This window comes from Nomascus leucogenys, chromosome 11 (genome assembly GCF_006542625.1).
Source record: "Nomascus leucogenys isolate Asia chromosome 11, Asia_NLE_v1, whole genome shotgun sequence".
Classification (NCBI taxonomy): domain Eukaryota; kingdom Metazoa; phylum Chordata; class Mammalia; order Primates; family Hylobatidae; genus Nomascus; species Nomascus leucogenys.
Genome location: NC_044391.1, coordinates 48,592,400 through 48,614,714, shown reverse-complemented (window position 1 = coordinate 48,614,714; position 22,315 = coordinate 48,592,400). Strand labels below are relative to the sequence as shown.

The following is a 22,315-nucleotide window of genomic DNA, read 5'->3' as shown; positions in this document are numbered from 1 at the left end:
ATTTTTACCACTCTCTCTTTTTTAAAAAATCACCACCCACCTCCTTACCAGCACATTCAATACTTACTGCTGTTGCATATGTCAAACCCTATGGAGTTAATGGTGTTAAAGGAACTCATCTCAAGAACTTGGTACAAACAGAGCAAACATATGGTTGCTTAATGAAAAATGAGACGCTAAAATACATGGCTGCACACAATTTGTAAAAACCTGTTGGTTTTCAGAGGAAAACATTTATGCTTTTTAGTCTATTTATGCAATCATAAAAGTGTATATAGTCTTATATGCACACATGTTTACACATGTACAGTCATCAAAATATTAAAAAAAGTTATCTGAGGGTTTTCTTTTTAATGTACCCATAATTGTGGATATTTTGACCTTTGGACACAGATTACTTTCATTTGAAAAAAAAAAAAAACCCTCTAAAAATTAGTTTTTTGAGAACCCAGTGTTTAAGGCAAGTTTTAAAAGATTGTTGAGAAAAGCGTTACTGCTTCTTGTTCTAATAATTTTAGGGAAAGCCAAAATCCTGGAGAAAAGGCAAGCAGGGCAGGGGCCTGGCTCCAATGTGGGGATGTGGAAGCCGCAGATTCCCATCAGGCCAGGACAGAGATGTTTTGTCCGCAAAAGCAGAGTGGCCAAACAACTTGGGGATTTGGAAACTTCTTAGGGCCTGCCCAGAATTCAGGTGACCATGACTGGCTAGAATTACTTCATTTGTACTGGTCTGTGCCTCTGGAAGCATTGCTCAAGTTAGCATTCTGGAGTCCTGAGTCTTCAAAATGATTTTACTTTGGATTTACCACAAGCAATAAGCCCAAAGTCTGTAAAGTGTTGGGGGCAGGAATTTGTTAGTTTGCTAATAATTTACTGACTTTTTTTTTTTGAGACAGAGTTTCACTCTTGTCACCCAGGCTGTAATGCAATGGCTTGATCTTGGCTCACTGCAACCTCCGCCTCCTGGGTTCAAGCAATTCTCCTGCCTCAGCCTCCTGAGTAGCTAGGATTAGAGGTGCCCGCTACCATGCCCAGGAAATTTTTGTATTTTTAGTAGAGACAGGGTCTCACCATGTTGACCAGGCTGGTCTAGAACTCCTAATCTCAGGTGATTCACCTGCCTCAGCCTCCCAAAATGCTGGGATTACAGGCATGAGCCACCATGCGCGGCCGTGTGTTCATCATTTTTAAAACCTTAACTGACACTCCAGTGCCCAGCATAGCACCCAACATAGTAAAGGTGCTAAATAAGTATTTGCTAGAAGAATGAATACAGGACATTCTGACCTGCTCTACAGAATCACAACTTAGTGATTATTTAAATATAAAATAACACAGCCTTCAATCTTTTGAAAAAGTTAAAACCAAGGCCTATATTGTATAAAAACCATCTTGGACCCATGTAGTTTGGATTTAGTTAACTTATAAAATGATAGATGTCTTCCCATAAAAACACACGTGCATGGCTGCACGTGGTTTTTAAAACCCCATGATGTTATTTTACAATCCTAAGACTATCTAAATAATAATGCTTTGTCTCTTTACTTAATAAGCCTGCAGATGAGAAACCTATAAATTAGCAGTTGATATTAAAATGCAATTATTATTATTATTATCATCATTATTATTATTATTTGAGACGGAGTCTCACTCTGTTGCCCAGGCCGGAGTGCAGTGATGCAATCTTGGCTCACTGCAATGTCTGCCTCCCAGGTTCAAGTGATTCTCCCACCTTAGCCTCCTGAGTAGCTGGGACTACAGACATGTGCCACCATGCCCGGCTAATTTTGGTATTTTTAGTAGAGACGGGGTTTCACCATGTTGGCCAGGCTGGTCTTGACCTCCAGACCTCAGGTGATCCATTCCCCTCGGCCTCCCAAAGTGCTGGCATTACAGGCGTGAACCACCACGCCCAGCCTTAAAACGCAATTTAAAGTGTACCAGCCCACCCTCCGATTAAAAAAAAAAGGATCTCTTCCTGTACCTCCATTTTAATTCTAAATTTTGAGGTTTTCCTTCAAGGAAACACAACAGAATGCTGCTAAATGAGGGGAGAAGGTGGAGGTATACCCCAAGTTCATGTGTGTGCCACAAATATCACCTGGGGGAAAAAGCTTGATAACCTCTGCCCTAGCAAGACCAAATGCAGGTAACCAAGACTCTTATGGACTCTAAAGAGCAGAGATTTGTTAAAAAGAGAATAGGACATATCCTCGTCACTTAGTGATCTGAGCAGCTAAAAAAAGGAAACTTACAAACATGGTTATATCTGGCCAGGAACAGGGACACCTCTCAGGAAAGGATGCTGGAATAACTGACTGTGTCAGGGCAGGACACCAGAGTTGGAGTAGGGGAATTGGACGTCTTTTTATGGCCACTCTCCTCTCTAGTCCTGAGCAGAAACTGGTTTCAAAGGAAGAGAAGGGAGATGAGCATTGCACTGTGGAAAAATACAACAACTCCATCCCAAAGAAAGTCTCTGAGTACCCTGAGGGATGGAGGCATAATAAGAGGGAACAAGCCTAAAGAAGAGGCACCTTCCAGAACCTTCCAGTAAGCCTCTCACTAGGGAAGAGGGAGGCCAGAAGTCTAGAGTAGGTGAGCAACCTGAACCCAAGGCTGTCTCACTCTAGATCACATGGCCCTGAGCTCCACCTTCCTGGGCTCAGGGAGAGTTTTGAGCACCTCAGCAGGGCAAGGAGAAAAGGGTAGCTGGAAGAAGGGAACTCAGACCCCAGGGAGGGAAACTAGCCCTGGTTATGGGAGGAGTCTAAGGTGACCAGGGCTCCAGCGGAGGGCTGAGCACCAGCCTTCCAATGGACACAAAGATGGGGCTTTGAGGTTACTCAAAATTGCTTGCTAGGGAATACAAAATGCTTCCTCATTTTCTTCCTCCTTTTGATAATTTTTTTTTCCTGTTGCTTTGTGGTCAGCTGGCCAGTGAGTAGTGTCAGCCAAGAAGGAGACTGACCCAGGGCTTGGGGTTGCATGAATTCCCGACAAAGAAATTCATGCAACTAACATTTGAGCCCTTACATATGCTAAGTACCAGGGGCTAGGGGTTTGGGGCTCAAAGAACACAAAAAGAGGCCCCTCTGCTCAGAGCTGACACACACGAGTGAGGGAGGCTGAGGACGGCTCACAGGCAGAAATGGAGCCATTCACAGGGACCAAGGAACACAGTGGGTCACACACTGAAGAGGATCAGAGAGAATCTGCAAAGGAGCTTAAGAGTTGGTCAGGCAAGAGCTCTATGGCAAGTGTGGCCACAGCAAAGGCAGGGAAGTGGGAGACAGCACGGCATTTGGAGGTATTCCTAGGAGAGAAGAGAGTGGGGCAGAGAGGAGGCAGGGGTGCAGACATTGGCACCAAAGATGGCCCCTCCTGCAAAGGGTAATGTACAGTTAAAGAAAGGATACATAGAGTTAAATAAACTGAAACTACTTAAACTTTTCAGTGAATTATATGTAGTAAGGTCCTCTCATACGCATACAAGCTGATGAAGTTTCACAAATTGAACACACCTGTGTAGCTGGCATCCAGCTCAAGAAAGAACATTACCAGCATCCTGGGACCAGTGCCTCATCATCAGGACCCCATCCAATCACTGCCACTGCCCCAAAGGGGCACTATTCCACCTTCAAGACTGGCCTTGCCTGTTTCTGTGCTTCATCTGAAATCCTACAGGATGCCCTCTTTGCTGGGTATTAAGTCTGCGAAATTCATCCATGTTGTGTGTAATTGCAACTTGCTCATTCTCCGTGCTGTATGTTAATTCCATCCTGTGACTATTTCATTATTTATTTGCCCATTCTACTTTCCAAGGGCATTTAGATAAGCCATCATATCCCCTGTGACCTGCACATACACATCCAGATGGCCGGTTCCTGCCTTAACTGATGACATTCCACCACAAAAGAAGTGAAAATGGCCTATTCCTGCCTTAACTGATGACACTGTCTTGTGAAATTCTTTCTCCTGGCTCATCCTGGCTCAAAAGCTCCCCTATTGAGCACCTTGTGACCCCCACTCTGCCTGCCAGAGAACCCCTCTTTGACCGTAATTTTCCTTTACCTACCCAAATCCTATAAAACGGCCCCGCCCCTATCTCCCTTTGCTGACTCTCTTTTCAGACTCAGGCCACCTGCACCCAGGTGAAATAAACAGCTTTATTGCTCACACAAAGCCTGTTTGGTGGTCTCTTCACACGGATGCACATGAAATTTGGTGCCATGACTCGGATCGGGGGACCTCCCTTGGGAGATCAATCCCCTGTCCTCCTATTCTTTGCTCCGTGAAAAAGATTCACCTACGACCTCAGGTCCTCAGACCCACCAGCCCAAGGAACATCTCACCAATTTTAAATCGGATAAGCGGCCTCTTCTTACTCGCTTCTCCAACCTCTCTCACTATCCCTCAATCACTTTCTCCTTTCCATTCTTCAATCTCTCCCTTCTCTTAATTTCAATTCCTTTCATTTTCTGGTAGAGATAAAGGAGACACGTTTTATCTGTGGACCCAAAACTCTGGTGCTGGTCACAGACTGGGAAGGCAGCCTTCCCTTGGTGTTTAATCACTGCAGGGATGCCTCTCTGATTATTCACCCACGTTTCAGAGGTGTCAGACCATGCAGGGACACCTGCCTTGGTCCTTCACCCTTAGCAGCAAGTCCCACTTTTCTCAGGGAGGGGCAAGTACCCCAACCCCTTCTCTCCATGTCTCTACCCCTTCTCTGCCTTTCGGGGGGGGGGGGGCAAGAAACCCCCAACCCCTTCTGCTTCACCGTGAGGAGCAAGTCCCACTTTTCTGGGGGAGGGGCAAGTACCCCAACCTCGTGTCTCTGTGCCCCATCCCTTATTTCCACACCCTGACCTCTTATATGTCTGCACCCCAATCCCTTATTTCCACACCCCAACCTCTTATATCTCTGCACCCTGATCCCTTATTCTCCCCACCTCTTATCTCTGCACCCTGATCCCTTATTTCCACACCCCAACCTCGTATCTCTGCACCCCGACCTCTTCTCTGCTTTTCTGGAGGGCAAGAACCCGGCCGGGTGCAGTGGCTTATGCCTGTAATCCCAGCACTTTGGGAGGCCGAGGCGGGTGGATCACGAGGTCAGGAGATCGAGACCATCCTGGCTAACACGGTGAAGCCCTGTCTCTACTAAAAAAAAATACAAAAAATTAGCCAGGCGTGGTGGCGGGTGCCTGTAGTCCCAGCTACTCAGGAGGCTGAGGCAGGAAAATGGCATGAACCCAGGAGGCGGAGCTTGCAGTGAGCCGAGATAGTGCCACTGCACTCTGGCCTGGGCAAAAGAGCGAGATTCTGTCTCAAAAAAAAAAAAAAAAAAAAAAAAAGAACCCCCCACCCCCACCCCTTCTCCGTGTCTCTACTCTTTTCTCTGGGCTTGCCTCCTTCACTATGGGCAAGCTTCCACCTTCCATTCCTCGTTCTTCTCCTTTAGCCTGTGTTCTTAAGATTTTAAAACCTCTTCAACTCTCACCTGACCTAGAATCTAAGTGTCTTATTTTCTTCTGCAATGCCGCTTGACCCCAATACAAACTCAACAGTAGTTCCAAATAGCCAGAAAACAGCACTTTTAATTTTTCCATCCTACAAGATCTAAATAATTCTTGTCATAAAATGGGCAAATGGTCTGAGATGCCTGACGTCCAGGCATTCTTTTACACATCGGTCCCTCTGTAGTCTCTGTTCCCAATGCAACTCATCCCAAATCTTCCTTCTTTCCCTCCCACCTGTCCCCTCAGTCCCAACCCCAAATGTTGCTGAGTCTTTCTAAAATTCCTTTTCTACAGACCCATCTGACCTCTCCCCTCCTCCCCAGGCTGCTCCTCACCAGGCCGAGCTAGGTCCCAATTCTTCCTCAGCCTCCGCTCCTCCACCCTATAATCCTTTTATCACCTCCCCTCCTCACACCCAGTACGGCTTACAGTTTTGTTCTGTGACTAGCCCTCCCCCACCTGCCCAGCAATTTACTCTTAAAAAGGTGGCTGGAGCTAAAGGCATAGTCAAGGTTAATGCTCCTTTTTCTTTATCCCAAATCAGATAGCGTTTAGGTTCTTTTTCATCAAATATAAAAATCCAGCCCAGTTCATGACTCATTTGGCAGCAACCCTGAGACACTTTTACAGCCCTAGACCCTAAAAGGTCAAAAGGCTGTCTTATTCTCAAAATACATTTTATTACCCAATCTGCTCCCAACATTAAATAAAATTCCAGGCTGGGTGCAGTGGCTTACGCCTGTAATCCCAGCACTTTGGGAGGCTGAGGCGGGCAGATCACGAGATCAGGAGATCAAGGCCATCCTGGCTAACATGGTGAAACCCTGCCTCTACTAAAAAAAATACAAAAAATTAGCTGGGCATGGTGGCAGGCACCTGTAGTCCCAGCTACTCAGGAGGCTGAGGCAGGAGAATGGCGTGAACCCAGGAGGCAGAGCTTGCAGTGAGCTGAGATTGCGCCACTGCACTCCAGCCTGGGCGACAAAGCGAGACTCCGTCTCAAAAACAAAAACAAAACAAAAAACTCCAAAAATTAAATTCTGGCCCTCAAACCCCACAACAGGATTTAATTAACCTCGCCTTCAAGGTGTACAATAATAGAAAAAAGTTGCAATTCCTTGCCTCCACTGTGAGACAAACCCCAGCCACATCTCCAGCACACAAGAACTTCCAAACGCCTGAACCGCAGCGGCCAGGCGTTCCTCCAGAAGCTCCTCCCCCAGGAGCTTGCTATAAGTGCCAGAAATCTGGCCACCAGGCCAAGGAATGCCTGCAGCCCAGGATTCCTCCTAAGCCGCGTCCCATCTGTGCAGAACCCCACTGGAAATCGGACTGTCCAACTCACCTGGCAGCCACTCCCAGAGCCCCTGGAACTCTGGCCCAAGGCTCTCTGACTCCTTCCGAGATCTTCCTGGCTTAGCGGCTGAAGACGGACCCTGCCCAATCGCCTCAGAAGCCCCCTAGACCGTCACGGACGCCGAGCTTCGGGTAACTCTCACAGTGGAAGGTAAGTCCGTCCCCTTCTTAATCAATACGGAGGCTACCCACTCCACATTACCTTATTTTCAAGGGCCTGTTTCCCTTGCCTCCATAACTGTTGTGGGTATTGACAGCCAGGCTTCTAAACCTCTTAAAACTCCCCAACTCTGGTGCCAACTTAGACAATACTCTTTTAAGCACTCCTTTTAGTTATCCCCAACCTGCCCAGTTCCCTTATTAGGCCAAGACACTTTAACTAAATTATCTGCTTCCCTGACTATTCCTGGATTACAGCTACATCTCATTGCTGCCCTTCTTCCCAATCCAAAGCCTCCTTTGCGTCCTCCTCTTGTACTCCCCCACCTTAACCCACAAGTATAAGATACCTTAGGCTGGGCGCAGTGGCTCACACCTGTAATCCCAGCACTTTGGGAGGCCGAGGCGGGCGGATCATGAGGTCAGGAGATCGAGACCATCCTGGCTAACACGGTGAAACCCCGTCTCTACTAAAAATACAAAAAATTAGCTGGGTGCGGTGGTGGGTGCCTGTAGTCCCAGCTACTTGGGAGGCTGAGGTAGGAGAATGGTGTGAACCCAGGAGGCGGAGCTTGCAGCGAGCCGAGATAGCGCCACTGCACTCCAGCCTGGGCGACAGAGCGAGACTCCGTCTCAGAAAAAAAAAAAAAAAAAAAAAAGTATAAGATACCTCTACTCCCTCCTTGGTGACTGATCATGCACCCCTTACCATCTCATTAAAACCTAATCACCCTTACCCTGCTCAATGCCAATATCCCATCCCACAGCATGCTTTGAAAGGATTAAAGCCTGTTATCACTGGCCTGCTACAGCATGGCCTTTTAAAGCCTATAAACTCTCCTTACAATTCCCCCATTTTACCTGTCCCAAAACCAGACAAGCCTTACAATTTAGTTCAGGATCTATGCCTTATCAACCAAATTGTTTTGCCTATCCACCCCATGGTGCCAAACCCATATACTCTCCTATCCTCAATACCTCCCTCCACAATCCATTATTCTGTTCTGGATCTCAAACATGCTTTCTTCACTATTCCTTTGCACCCTTCCTCCCAGCCTCTCTTCACTTTCACTTGGACTGACCCTGACACCCATCAGGCTCAGCAAATTACCTGGGCTGTACTGCTGCAAAGCTTCACAGACAGCCCCCATTACTTCAGTCAAGCCCAAATTTCTTCCTTATCTGTTACCTATCTCGGCATAATTCTCATAAAAGCACACGTGCTCTCCCTGCTGATCGTGTCCAATTAATCTCCCAAACCTCAATCCCTTACAAAACAACTCCTTTCCTTCCTAGGCATGGTTAGTGCGGTTAGAATTCTTACACTAGAGCCAGGACCGCACCTTGTAGCCTTTCTGTCCAGACAACTTGACCTTATTGTTTTAGCCTAGCCCTCATGTCTGCGTGCAGCGGCTGCTGCCGCCCTAATACTTTTAGAGGCCCTCAAAATCACAAACTATGCTCAACTTACTCTCTACATTTCTCATAACTTCCAAAATCTATTTTCTTCCTCATACCTAACGCATATACTTTCTGCTCCCTGGCTCCTTCAGCTGTACTCATTCTTTGTTAAGTCTCACAATTACCATTGCTTCTGGCCCGGACTTCAATCCAGCCTCCCACATTATTCCTGATACCACCCCTGACCCTCATGACTGTATCTCTTTGATCCACCTGACATTCGCCCCATTTCCCCATATTTCCTTCTTTCCTGTTCCTCACCCTGATCACGCTTGATTTATTGATGGCAGTTCCACCAGGCCTAATCGCCACTCACCAGCAAAGGCAGGCTATGCTATAGTACAAGCCACAAGCCTGCCTCTTAGAACCTCTCATTTTCTTTCCATCGTAGAAATCTATCCTCAAGGAAATAACTTCTCAGTGTTCCATCTGCTATTCTACTACTCCTCAAGGATTATTCAGGCCCCCTCCCTTCCCTACACATCAAGCTCCAGGATTTGCCCCCACCCAGGACTGGCAAATTAGCTTTACTCAACATGCCCCGAGTCAGAAAACTAAAATACCTCTTAGCCTAGGTAGACACTTTCACTGGATAGGTACAGGCCTTTCCTACAGGGTCTGAGAAGGCCACCGCAGTCATTTCTTCCCTTCTGTCAGACATAATTCCTCAGTTCAGCCTTCCCACCTCTATACAGTCTGATAACAGACCAGCCTTTATTAGTCAAATCAGCCAAGGAGTTTTTCAGGCTCTTGGTATTCAGTGAAACCTTGAGATCCCTTACGGTCCTCCGTCTTCAGGAAAAGTAGAACGGACTAAAGGTCTTTTAAAAACACACCTCACCAAGCTCAGCCACCAACTTAAAAAGGACTGGACAATACTTTTACCACTTTCCCTTCTCAGAAGTCAGACCTGTCCTCAGAATGCTACAAGATACAGCCCATTTGAGCTCCTGTATAGATGCTCCTCAGACACCAACCAGACCGACTTAGACTGTGCCCCCAAAAAACCTGTCATCCCTACTATCTTCTGTCTAGTCATACTCCTATTCACTGTTCTCAACTACTCATACATGCCCTGCGCTCTTGTTTACTCGCTGGTTTACACTGTTTCTCCAAGCCATCATAGCTGGTATCTCCTGGTGCTATCCCCAAACTGCCACTCTTAACTCTTGAAGTAAATAAATAATCTTTGCTGGGAGGACTATGCTGAATTTCCTTAGGCACTCTGATTAGATGTCCTAGGTTCTCCCAATTCTTAGACCTTTAATCTCTGTTTTTCTCCTTCTCTTATTCCGTTTAGTTTTTCAATTCATACAAAACCGTATCCAGGCCATCACCAATAATTCTAAATGACAAATGTTTCTTCTCACAGTCCCACAATATCACCCCTTACCACAAAATCTTCCTTCAGCTTAATCTCTCCCACTCTAGGTTCCCACGCCGCCCGTAATCCCACTCGAAGCAGCCCTGAGAAACACCGCCCATTATCTCTCCATACCACCCCCCAAAGTTTTCACTGTCCCAACACTTTACCATTATTTTGTTTTACTTTTCTTATTAATATAAGAAGACAGGAATGTCAGGCCTCTGAGCCCAAGCTAAGCCATCATATCCCCTGTGACCTGCACATACACATCCAGATGGCCGGTTCCTGCCTTAACTGATGACACTGTCTTGTGAAATTCCTTCTCCTGGCTCATCCTGGCTCAAAAGCTCCCCTACTGAGCACCTTGTGACCCCCACTCTGCCCGCCAGAGAACAACCCCCCTTTGACTGTAATTTTCCTTTACCTACCCAAATCCTATAAAACGGCCCCGCCTCTATCTCCCTTCGCTGACTCTCTTTTCAGACTCAGCCCACCTGCACCCAGGTGAAATAAACAGCTTTATTGCTCACACAAAGCCTGTTTGGTAGTCTCTTCACACAGACGCGCATGAAAGTTTCCCGTTTAAGCTGTTACAAACAGTGCTGCTACACACGCTCTGGTCTTTTGGTGAACATTCGTAGACATTTCTGTTAGGTACACACTTAGGAGTAACACTGCTGGACCACAGCACTTTCAACTTTAGGGAGACTGCCAAACTCTTTTTCAAAGGAATTGTTCCAATTTCCACCCTCATCAGCAGAATGTGGAAAGTAAGAATACTCATGTGTTAAATAAGATAAATGAGATGGCAGATTCCACAACAGAAAATCTTTTGTAAAGTTCTCTGACTAAAAGCTAGAATCCTCTACCTAAAACTTTTACATTAATTAATTTTTTAAATGTTCAGACCTCACAGCATTTGAGAGAAAGTAATCAAAATGAGAATTTTCCATTTATAATACAAATCTTTTTTTTTTTTTTTTTTGAGACAGAGTCTCGCTCTGTCACCCAGGCTGGAGTGCAGTGGCGCTATCTCGGCTCACTGCAAGCTCCACCTCCCGGGTTCACGCCATTCTCCTGCCTCAGCCTCTCCGAGTAGCTGGGACTACAGGCGCCCGCCACCACGCCTGGCTAATTTTTTGTATTTTTAGTAGAGACAGGGTTTCACCATGTTAGCCAGGATGGTCTCGATCTCCTGACCTCGTGATCCGCCCACCTCGGCCTCCCAAAGTGCTGGGATTACAAGCGTGAGCCACCACGCCTGGCCAAATCTTTTTTTTTTTTAATTGAGTAATCTCTCCTTTTTCTTGCCCTTAGAGGGGGAACATCTCATCAGATTATATGAGAAGAGGATTGGAAGCCTTGCAATTCAAGATGATTTATCAAGATAGAAAGTCTAAGGTCAAGAATGAAATGAAATTAATAATGTCAGCCAAGCCACTGGTGATCACTAACAGTCACGCTAACAGTCAAATGAGACAGCTTTTCCAGAGCCAAGGCTGGCTGCCTGATTTACAGTGCAGGAATAGAATATTTTGGTTTGGGTTAGAAAAAATGTGAAATGGCTGAGACCCAAATATGTATAGGTTGGATTCTTTCATAAAGAACTCTGTTCTTAATTTGTTGTCAAAAATCTCAAAGTAACAAGAACCAAGCTTATATATATAAGCTATTACAGAATTGAATACGAATAAAATTCTGCCTGGTTTATGAAGATTTTAAGAGAAGCTCACATTTAAATTTCTACATGATCCAGGGCACCTATTGTAAACAGAAAAAATGCCACAATAGCTTTTAGTCTGCCATTTTATAATTAGAAAATTTGAACCTCATATGCCGTTTTATGAAAGGGGGTTAAATGAGGAAGTAGGTGGGACTGGAGTGGATTTTTTTATGACCCAGACATTCTCCTGAGGAGCAAAGCACAGAGATGGTGAGACTGTCTCTTTTTGAATAAAGCCAGGCTTGCCGGGTTTAGCCACCTGCTCTCAAGGTTAGGTGGGACGCCAAGGTGGTGCACCTGTCATTTTGACCCACCAGCACACTTGAACCTCCCCAGTTATAGCCTCCTGTCTTCAAAGCAGGTTCAGGCTTAAGGAATACTTTTCTGGAGACAACTCTTGAGCAGGAAAAATCCCAGAGAGCGAAGCAGCACCAGGGAAACAGCAGACAAACAGAACCCGGCTCGGGGTTGAGAGCTGGGGGTAGCTCCAAGGACGTTGCAAGAAATCACCTCAGATAATGTTGCACTTGTGTTCATCAAATATGTACTTGAAACCCACATTCATCTCTTCTATACATTGCCCTTGATGAAAAACAGCTGCAAACTTGGATTATTCTCCAAGGACAGAAGTACGTTATTTGAAGATATGATGACACCGGCACAACTTAATGTAATCAAATCAGAGTTTATAAATATGTCCCGGCAGAATGGAGGGAAAACCATCATTCTCATACCTCAGGGCTATGGATGTCTCCTGAGGGAGATCCATTTCTGGCCGTGACCTGAAGCAAAGGTAGGGGTGATTTCCTTGAGGCCACACCATCAGAACAGTAAAATCTGTTGTGAAATGTCCATCAACCAGACGCCCTTCCCTCCTATCTGAGCACTGACTCCACCAAAACATTCTGTCCAGCTTGGTGAAGCCCCTTAAATATTTTATTTCAATCACCATGGAAACCTTAAAAACAAAACCCAGCAACAGAAGAGCAAGGGTTAGTCACGATAGCAGGATCATCAGCTCTCCCTGGTGCTGGGGCAGGAGTGCCCGTCCCTTGAACTCCTCATCACACACCTGCCACATTCCGTGTGAACACGTCAAACCCTCAAGCCTGCTCAATTAATCACCCTGCCTGAGAATCTATGAAACAAAGTTCACATTACCCAGAGAGCCACATGAAGGGCCCTCTGAGGTCAGAATGCAAGACCAAACAAAATTAATGTGCCTGCGACATCCATCATCTTGTAATCTGCTTCCAGTTCCATAATCCCCGAATGACCAGACTGTGCATACCAAGAACACTGAACATTCCTCTTTGATGTGGATCAAAATGGTTCATGTAGAAAGGACTCTGACCACCTTCTTCACTAGCAAGAAAAGCATTAACCATTTCTACAAGTCAAATAGACCTGGGAGTGCAGACATCTGCTCAATGCAAGTGGCTAGGGACCCAGAAGTTTTTTTTTTTTTTTTTTTTTTTTTTAGACGGAGTCTCGCTGTCGCCCAGGCTGGAGGGCAGTGGCGCGATCTCGGCTCACTGCAAGTTCTGCCTCCTGGGTTCACGCCATTCTACTGCCTCAGCCTCCCGGGTAGCTGGGACTACAGGTGCCCGCCACTAAGCCCAGCTCACTTTTTTGTATTTTTAGTAGAGGCGGGGTTTCACCGTGTTAGCCAGGATGGGGACCCAGAAGTTTTAATGACTCTATCATAGATGTTTCTTCATATACCCTAAATATAAAATCTGATTTACCCTAAGAACAAGGAATACACTGTTAATTTTTCAGTGACTACTAACTGGTGAGGCCACGTAAAGGAAGATGACACAACTATCATTGTACTAAACTATTTTGTAATCATTCAAGGGAATGAATGTTTAAAATAATGAATCAGTAGGATTACATGCACTTAAAATTATAACACAGTATACTGTATTTTATATTACCATGCAATTACTTGTCATTTTAATTTCTGAGCATGTTATGAGTACCTAAAAGGAAGTATTGCCACCCATTTCATTCAGGAAGAAAGGAGATTCAGAGACATAGTGTGAGGGGAAGCTAGAGGTCACATGACTCATGACTGGGCTGGGCTGGGAGAAATCCACATCACACTCCTATTTTCCTCTCATAGTTGATATTATTTTCTCCACCCCCTCCCTGCCAAGATGGAGTCTTGCTCTGTTGCCCAGGCTGGAGTTGCAGTGGCACGATCTTGGCTTACTGCAACCTCCGCCTCCCGGGTTCAAGCAATTCTCCTGCCTCAGCCTCTTGAGTAGCGGGGATTAGAGGTGCGTGCCACCACACCCAGCTAATTTTTTTTGGTATTTTTAGTAGAGATGGGGTTTCACCATGTTGGCCGGGCTGGTCTTGAACTCCTGACCTTGTGATCTGCCCACCTTGGCCTCTCAAAGTGCTAGGATTACAGGTGTGAGCCACCATGCCTGGCCGATACTATTTTCAAGATTTTACACTATTAATCTCTAATTCCCTCAAATATTTTACCATACAGATTTCACCATAAGATTATTTTATGCTATGAATATTCTAACTCAGGGTCTTTTACGTTCTGATTTTTTAAACTCCTGATGTCTGAGGAGAAACGTTTTTAGTTATAAACTAGAGTAACCCATTTGATTTAGGAGTAAGGATTTAAAAGGATATGGACAGCATTCTCACCTTTTAAAAATTCAGACATTAGGTTTGGTTCTGTGGACTAATAGTGTCCCACTGATTGTTTAAGAGTGACACCAAATTATGCATTAATCTTAGCAACGTTAGAAATGGTTGTTAAACAAAAACAAGAAAAAAATTACCATGGTTTGCAGGCCAGTGGGATTTTTGCTACCGACTGAATGTATCTCCTCAAAACTCACATGTTGAAGCCAAATCCCCAGTGTGATGGTATTTAGATGTGGGGCCTTTGGGAAGTGATTAGGTCATGAGGGTAGAGCCCTCATAAATGGGATTAGTGCCCTTATAAAAGAGGCTCCAGGGAGCATCCTTGTCCCTTCTGCCACGTGAATTTTTTTTTTTTTTTTTAAAGAAAATAAAAAAAAGATGGCCAGCCGTCTACAAATCAGGAAGTAGAGCCCTCACGAGACCTTGACTCTACCAGTACCTTGATGTTGGACTTCCCAGCCTCCAGATCTGTGAGAAATTAATTCTGTTGTTTATCAACTACCCAGTTTATGGTTTTTTGCTACAGCAGCCCAAACAGATGAAGACAGATTTGTAGTGGTAATACTTTAATTCCTCAAACAATAGCTAAATGAGTAGTACTGTGTGTCACAAAACAGTGTGGCATGTATTAGTCCTTACACAGCCTTCTGAAGTTTTCTATCCCATTACTGTTGAAGAAATTGGGAGTCATTGAAGTTCCCTGTGGAAATTACATACACTTATGTGACAAAGCTGAGATGTGAAGCCACATGCATCTTATTTCAACCATCCCAAAATATACCGCTGACATTTGGGAATCTGAAAATGTCAGCATTCCTATACTTCCCCCAACCAAGTTAACCTCCCAGGACCATTCTTGTAACATGAAAAGATGAAATCATTTTAAAACAGAAAGTGCAAAAAGTTAACTTATTATTCATTGCCTCTCGTAGGAAAACAGAAACCTGAATAGGAAATGGGCTTCAGTAAAGAGCAGGAGGTGGGCTGTGCATGGTGGCTCACGCTTGTAACCCCCAGCAATTTGGGAGGCTAAGGCGAGAGGATTGCTTGAGCCCAGGAGTTTAAGACCAGCCCTGGCAACACAGTGAGACCCCCCATCTCTACGAAAGAAAAAAATAACTAGCCAGGCATGGTGGTGCACCTGTGGTCCTAGCTAAACAGAGGCTGAGGTGGGAGGATTTGTTGGGCCTAGGAGGTTGAGGCTACAGTGAGCCATGGTTGTGCTACTACAGTCTAGACTGGACGACAGAGTGAAACCCTGTCTCAAAACAAAAAACAAAAAAACAACGGAAGGTGAGGATAGCATATAACAGAGGCAAGGGAGACAAAGGCTTCATATCCTGCTGTGAAATGTTTGGGCGGAGGGCAGAAGAGAAAGGATTGTTTGGTAATGATCTAGAAGTCAATACGAATATTGTTTTTCATTTTTTTTTTAAAGAGACAAGGTCTCACTCTGTCACCTAGGCTGCCCCAGGAGTGCAGTGGTGCAGTCTTGGCTCACTGCAACCTCTGCCTCCTGGGCTCAAGTGATCCTCCCACTTCAGCCTCCTGAGTAGCTAGGACTACAGGCACATACCACCATGCATGGCGTATTTTTTTTTTGGATTTGTTTTGTAGAGGCAGCATTTCGCCACGTTGCCCAGACTGGTCTTGAACTCCTGGGCTCAAGCGATCCTCCCACCTCAGCCTTCCAAAGTGCTGGGATTACAGGCATGAGCCACCGTGCCCAGCCTGTTTTTAATCTTTCATTCAGTAAACAGATACTGGTTCTATATCTCCTCTGTGCCAGGTGCTGTGTTGAATACTGGCAATATGAGGTGCCTAAGGTAAGTGGCCTGCCCTCCAGAACTCAGTCTGAAGAGGGGGAGAGACCTAAACAAGCAATACCATATGCTGAGAGCCACACTGCAGGGATCTGGAAGCTGTAGGGACTGACTCCCTAGGAGGATTAGGGGACACTTTGCAGAAGAAGTGATATTTGTGCTGGGGTCTCAAAGAATGAAGAGGAGTTTTCCTGAAAGAAAAGGCCATCCAGGCAGACCATACTTCCAAAGGCATGAGGGTCAGAGATCAGAGAAATCATGATATGTCCTGGAAATGGAAGGTAGTTCTCTGTGGCTGGAGCATGGGATGCCTGGTGGCAGTGGTGGTGGCAGCAACATTGAGATAGGACTGGAGATGTGGGCAGGGGCCAGGATTCCGGGAAGGCCAAGAAGGGCAGTCTGCATTCTGTAAATTGCAGGGAGCCAAAGGCTTTTAGACAGGGGAGTGACAAGGTGTGTAATAAGGTCACTTGGATAGCCTTGTGGAATAATAGAGTGGAGAAAGCCAGACAGGTGGCAGACAGGCCAGCTGTAATGAATTCTACTTGGAGGGACCCTTGCAGCTCAGAGGCCCTTGGTGACCCTATCGTCTAGCTCTCCATTTCACAAGTGATAAACTGAGGTCAGGAAAGGTTAAGAAACTTGCACAAAACTGTCCAGCTGGTAACACAGCTGGGGCCAGAATGAAGATCTGAAGGCTGCGGTGGGGTCCTTTCCACCGACCTAGACTACCAAAGAAAATGACGAGGTCTGAAGCCTGGATTCCCTAGTAGTGGTTTCAAGTTTATCAGCTTAAGACACCACCACAAAGGTTAGAAAGCAACAGTAGGTGAAAGACTGAAGTACTGTTTTACAATCATTTCGGATTCCTGCTGTCTTACCCACCAAATAAGTAGTTAAAGCGACACAGTTCATAGAATAAAGTGAACGAAAACACAGACACGGGAATGGAAGGAAAGTGCAGAGCTACTTTCTAAACCGACCAAATTAACTAAATCCTGACCACACACACTGAAATGCAGAGATGCAAACAAAGTCCTTTTTGAGTAGCCTGGATCAAGTCTTTCCTAAGAGCAGATGGGCACTACTTTAGCTGTGTTGTCTACAAAGAAATCCAGTTGGCGAGAAAATATTTCATCCACAGAACTATGATTCACAGGGTTAGTTCCTAGAGGTATCTGCCCCAAGGTCACCTGGGATGATTACCAGAGTCACTTTAAACCAAGATTCTAAGCCTAATACCCTTGCCCCTGGAATCTGAAGACAAGGAAGTGAGTCTATTCCGTTTCCCAGAAAACCGAGCCGGCTCATAATTTCACTCCAAAGAGAATAATCTACATAGAGAACTTATTTTCAGGATAGAAACAGATTTTCTGACACCTGCACCTTTCCCAAAGGGCCTGTAAGACTTCATATCTGAGCATGAAGTAGTCGTGTGTCAGCAGAGACCTTAGAGCTGCCATGTGGGCAGATTCTTCCTCACGACGGGAATCAGACCAAGTTCCCTGTTTGAGTTAAAGTGAGTAGCGGGCCATGGAAGAAGGTATCTGTGTTTTTCAAAACTGCATTTCACATTGTACATAAGAAACCATTAAAAAAAAAAAAAACCAGAGCACACCATGTCTTCAATTGGTCACAGATGGGAGAAAATCAGCCGCAATAATAAATTCACGGAGGTGGAGTGTGTCGTCACACACGGAGCCAGGATGTGTGATCCAGAAGGTGTGTGGGGGGGAGTTAATACCATATGTCATTTGAATGCGGTGAGCCTGCTCCCATGTCAGTAGCAACGTGTTCCTCCAGAACAGCTCCGATGCCACTGCCCTCTGCCAAGCCTAGATGACTCTTACCAGGTACTGAAGTCGCTGGCGCTCCGTCTCGGGGGTAAATTCTGAAGACATGGGGATAATTTCTCCATTTCTGATGATTATGGCCCTGAAATGGTGAAAATGCATTGTCAGTAGCCAATCTCATAAATGCTCTGATTCTGTTAAAACCATTGCTTGGTTCAGATCACACATGAAATGCCAAGAGATGTTTTTGTTTTCCCACTTGCATGGCAGAGTTCACCGTTCCCAGCTCTGAATCCCTCTCCATAGGAGAGGCATCTCTCTTTTAAGTGCATTGCATTCTAGTTAGCTTATGTTTACATTTTCTGCTAGCTGGAAGTGTGCCTTAATGCTCCAGCCCCAGGCATACTTCTTGGCACACTTCTTGGCACATAACAAATGCTCAGTGAATAAATGGACGGATAGATGAATGAATGAATGATGCAACAGAGTCTTGCTCTAGCCCAGGGTTATCCAATAGCACCTTCTGTGATCATGGTAATGTTTTTGTCTGTGCAGTCCAATATGGCAGGCACTAACCACATGTGGGTACTAAGCACTTAAATTGTGGTTAGTGCAGGCAAGGAACTGAATTTTTCATTTTATTGAAGTTTAATGAACTTAGCTTTAAATTTAAGCAGTCACATATGGCTAGTGTTGAATGTATTTGACAGTGCAGCTCTAGATCCCTGTTACTCAAATGATGCTGTGGGCCAGCAGCATTGGCTTCACCTGGCAGCTTGTTAGAAATGCAGGATCTCAGGTTCCACCTGACTTACTGTATCAGAATCTGCATTGTAATAAGATCCCCTGGTGATTCATAAGCACATCAATGTCTGACAATGTGTGGCCTACACTGTTGAGTTTCTAGGGTGATATCCTGGGTCCAGGGGAAAAAAAAAAACAAAACCACTCATCTCAAGGCTCAGGAAACTCATACACTCCAAAAAACGTATCTAAGAGCTATTGCCCAGTCAAGGACTTTTGAGGGAACAGCGGTCCCCAAAGCAGATGCCTATAGGAGAGGCTGCAGGATCAATAACCATGAGCAACCTTTCCTGGGCCTATTCCCAGCGGTGCCTCCTGTTCTCAGAACTTCTGATTCCAAAGTGGTTCCTGACAGCCACTTTTCAGCTATCGATCGGTTGTGGCAGAATGTAGCCATTTCTACAACAAATGGAAGTGGCTTGGGGAATTGCATTCTGTATGAACCCAACAGCTCCCAGGCATCAGGGAGCTAGAGACCTGAGACCCGACATGCTTCTCAGTGAGGAGCCACCAACATCGATCAGCTCAGATCTGAGTGGATGCCTCCTTCATTCTAGGGAGGCTGCATTCTTTGTGCCAAGAAGCCTCTGGGCATCCCTCTCTCCCACTGCAGAGGCAGTCCCTGACTTGGAAGCAATCCCTATAAATGGCTGCAGCTGTCATGACCCCACCCCCAACCCCTCACCACCTGTGCCCTAGTTGCTGCTGTCATAGAAACGGGAAAGTGGGGGGTCGGAGCGGGGGACAGGGGGCGGCGGCGGCGGGTTGGGGGGTCAGTGCATCCAGGAAGGGAAGGAGTGATGACAAAAATCTTAGGGGCTTTAGAGAACTTCTGACTCTAGGAAAAAAAAAAACAGTGGAAGCTGTGAGAAAATGGAAAAGTTTAGGGGAACTGACTGTGAGAAGATGAGGCCTCTTATAATACTCCTTATCACTTTTATTATGCTGTCTGAAATAGACAAGTTAAAGATTCCTTCTTATAAATAGGAGCCATTTGTAAAATGCAATCACTATTACCCCACCCCCACTAAGGTGTTACCCACCATTCACAAATCAGTGTGAATTAATTCCAATGGTCTTTGTTCTAATTACCAGGTGAGTATGACTATAATAAGAGAGCAGGAGTTTTGACAGGATGGAGAAACACAGAAGAATTTGAAAGGGGGCGGGGTCAGGAAATTCTAGGTTTGGGCCTAATCTTACAGGATCTAGAGGGCCCCTGAGAATCTGGGGAGCTGGTGTGAAAGTTATTATGTGATAAATTCCAAAGGTAATCTCCTCTTTCAAGATTTTGCCTAAAGCTACTCTTAACTTTTTCCTCTTTTTCTGCACGGCCCCTGAATTGCAGTTGAATTCCCAGGCATGGACTAGGAAGAACCGGCGATGCCCAATCAGGCCATGGAAGCATCTCCTCTAGGACCTGAGTGTCAGGAGCTCAGGGACCTGGTAACCCCAAAGGCTTAGGTCATGCCTGTCACAAAGCAGGGCCCCAGTGAATGTTTGCTGATTAAAGGAGCAGATGAAAGAACTTAGAAGAAACTGTTCCTTGAATTTGAGGCAGGAAGAGAAAAGAACTAAAAGGCAGCAGATGTTCACTTAACCAAGTCACATGGGGTAGATTTTACAGAGGAAACAGGGGCCTTCAGCTAGACACTCACTGCTCCTCAGCTATCTTTGCCTCTTCTCTTCCTGACCGGAGCTCGTCTCTGTCACTTCCCACACCTTGGGGTTCTCCCAACGTCAGTTACTCCCACTCCTGTATTTCTGACCTCTCTTTCCACTGGATCTCTGCCCATAGAACAAAACCACGCTAAAGCATTCTGTTTAAAATCAAAGTCAAACCAAAACCAAACAGATGATACTCTCCTAATCCAAACTCCACCTTCGAAATGTCCTTTTTTTCTTTCCTAAGAACCTAAGCCTCAGAAATTGATAATAATCTACATTCAGGGTCTATCTACTTCCTCACCTCCCATGGATCCCTCAAACAGAGGTAAATTAACTTCTTGCCTCCCTCTACACCCAGCTGCTGTCACCTGAGTCAACAAATGGCCCTTTTGTTGCTACATCCCTTGGGCATGCCATCGTTCTGATCTCCCAGGCAGCATCTGACTGTCTACTAACCCTGGCACCAGGGATACAACTTCTTCTCCTGGTTTCCTTCCCAACTCCCAGGACATTCTCTCTCCAACTTCTCCGTCCCTTCTTTGGTGTTGTGGACTATGATTCTGTCTCACTATTCTCCCTGGGTGCTCTCATTCCCTAAATCCTCAGCCGCCAAGGTTAGGTTAGGTTAGATCCCTATCCCTCCATACGTGTTCCCTTAGCCTGGTCCCTCTCTTAATACAGAACTCATCACATGTTATAATTGATTACTTAACTGTCTGCTTTCCATGCTAGCCTGTAAGCTGGACAAGAACCATGCCTGTCTTGATCAACACTGCAGCCCTACTATTGCACACAGTGCCAGGCCATTGTAGGCAGGGCTATGTAATTTCAGGGTCCAGTGCAAAATAAAAACACAGGGCCCCCTGATAAAAAAATGGAGAATTTCAAGACAGCCGCAGCAGAGCATTACACCAAATGTGAAGTCCTTCTGAGAGCAGGGCCCTGTGTGGTGCACAGGTTGCATGCTCACAAAGACAGCCCTGAATGTACACTCTTAATATTTACTGAATGGATAAATAGCTCCAACAACGACATACGCTGCTGAGTCCAGACAACCTTTCTAGCCCACATATCTCTGTTGTGCTCGGCCTGGAACAGCCAACTGCCAACAGATATATCCACTTCGATATATTCACTGGCATTTCATACTTAATAAGGTTCAAAATTAATGATCCTGTCCCCAGCCCCCTCCCAAATCTGTCTTCTAGCATTCTCTATCTCCAGAAACCACACAATTTTCCACCCAGTTGCTCATCCCGAAGACAGCCAGCCATTCTCGACTCCTCCCTTTTCTCACCCCACATGTCCAAATAGGCACCCAGGTGTGTAGATTTCACCTCCTCAGCAGCACAGGAATCCCTCTCTTTCCCTGATTCCTGCTAGTGCCTTGGTTCTGGTTTCCATCAGAGCTTATCTGCGTGACTCAGGAGCTCTCCACTGCTTCCTCAGCCCCTGTTCTGCCCTCCTCTGCCCCGTGTTTCATAGGGTCACAAAGGTGATGTTAAAGCACCGCTCTCATCATGCCACATTTCCTACCTAAAGCCCCGTCATGGCTTCCCAGCTTTTCCAGTTTTCTTTATTATCTGGTTCTTGCCTGTATTTCTCACTTTAGCCTCACTCTTGCTACTCCCTTCACATCTGCTTCTTCCTTCTCATGATCAGCCCATTTCTCTGAGTCAGCTGATGAATGCCTTCTGTTGTCCTCCCGGCCTACCCTCCATGCCCCTTCTCTGTGACCCCGTGGTGTCTATGCCTAGCTGTGCCCTTACCAGTCCTTGCCATGACTATTGGCTTCCATGGCTGTCTTGAACCACCCCGTGGATATTTTCCAGGCAGAGTCTATGTTGCTGTCTCTCAATCTCCAGTGCTCAGTGCCTGGCACGTGCCAGACGTGCAACAATCGCTTGCTGATGGGTAGGGGGCTAAACAGATGAAGAGGGAGCCGGACTTGAGTGGAGGAA

The 22,315-nt window shown here is 45.8% G+C and overlaps 1 protein-coding gene across 3 annotated transcripts in view; it reads right to left on the bottom strand.

The window, feature by feature from the left end:
* PPM1H (protein phosphatase, Mg2+/Mn2+ dependent 1H) overlaps positions 1 to 22,315 on the bottom strand; it is a 305,024-nt gene that overhangs the window by 83,061 nt on the left and 199,648 nt on the right. For all 3 annotated transcript variants that reach the window (XR_004032267.1, XM_030822307.1, XM_003252730.4), the window contains exon 5: positions 17,940 to 18,024. Coding sequence is in view for 2 of the 3 variants with exons in the window: in XM_030822307.1 (XP_030678167.1) it covers positions 17,940 to 18,024 (85 nt within the window). In the remaining variant the exon portion in view is untranslated. The remainder of the gene's footprint in view (positions 1 to 17,939; positions 18,025 to 22,315) is intronic.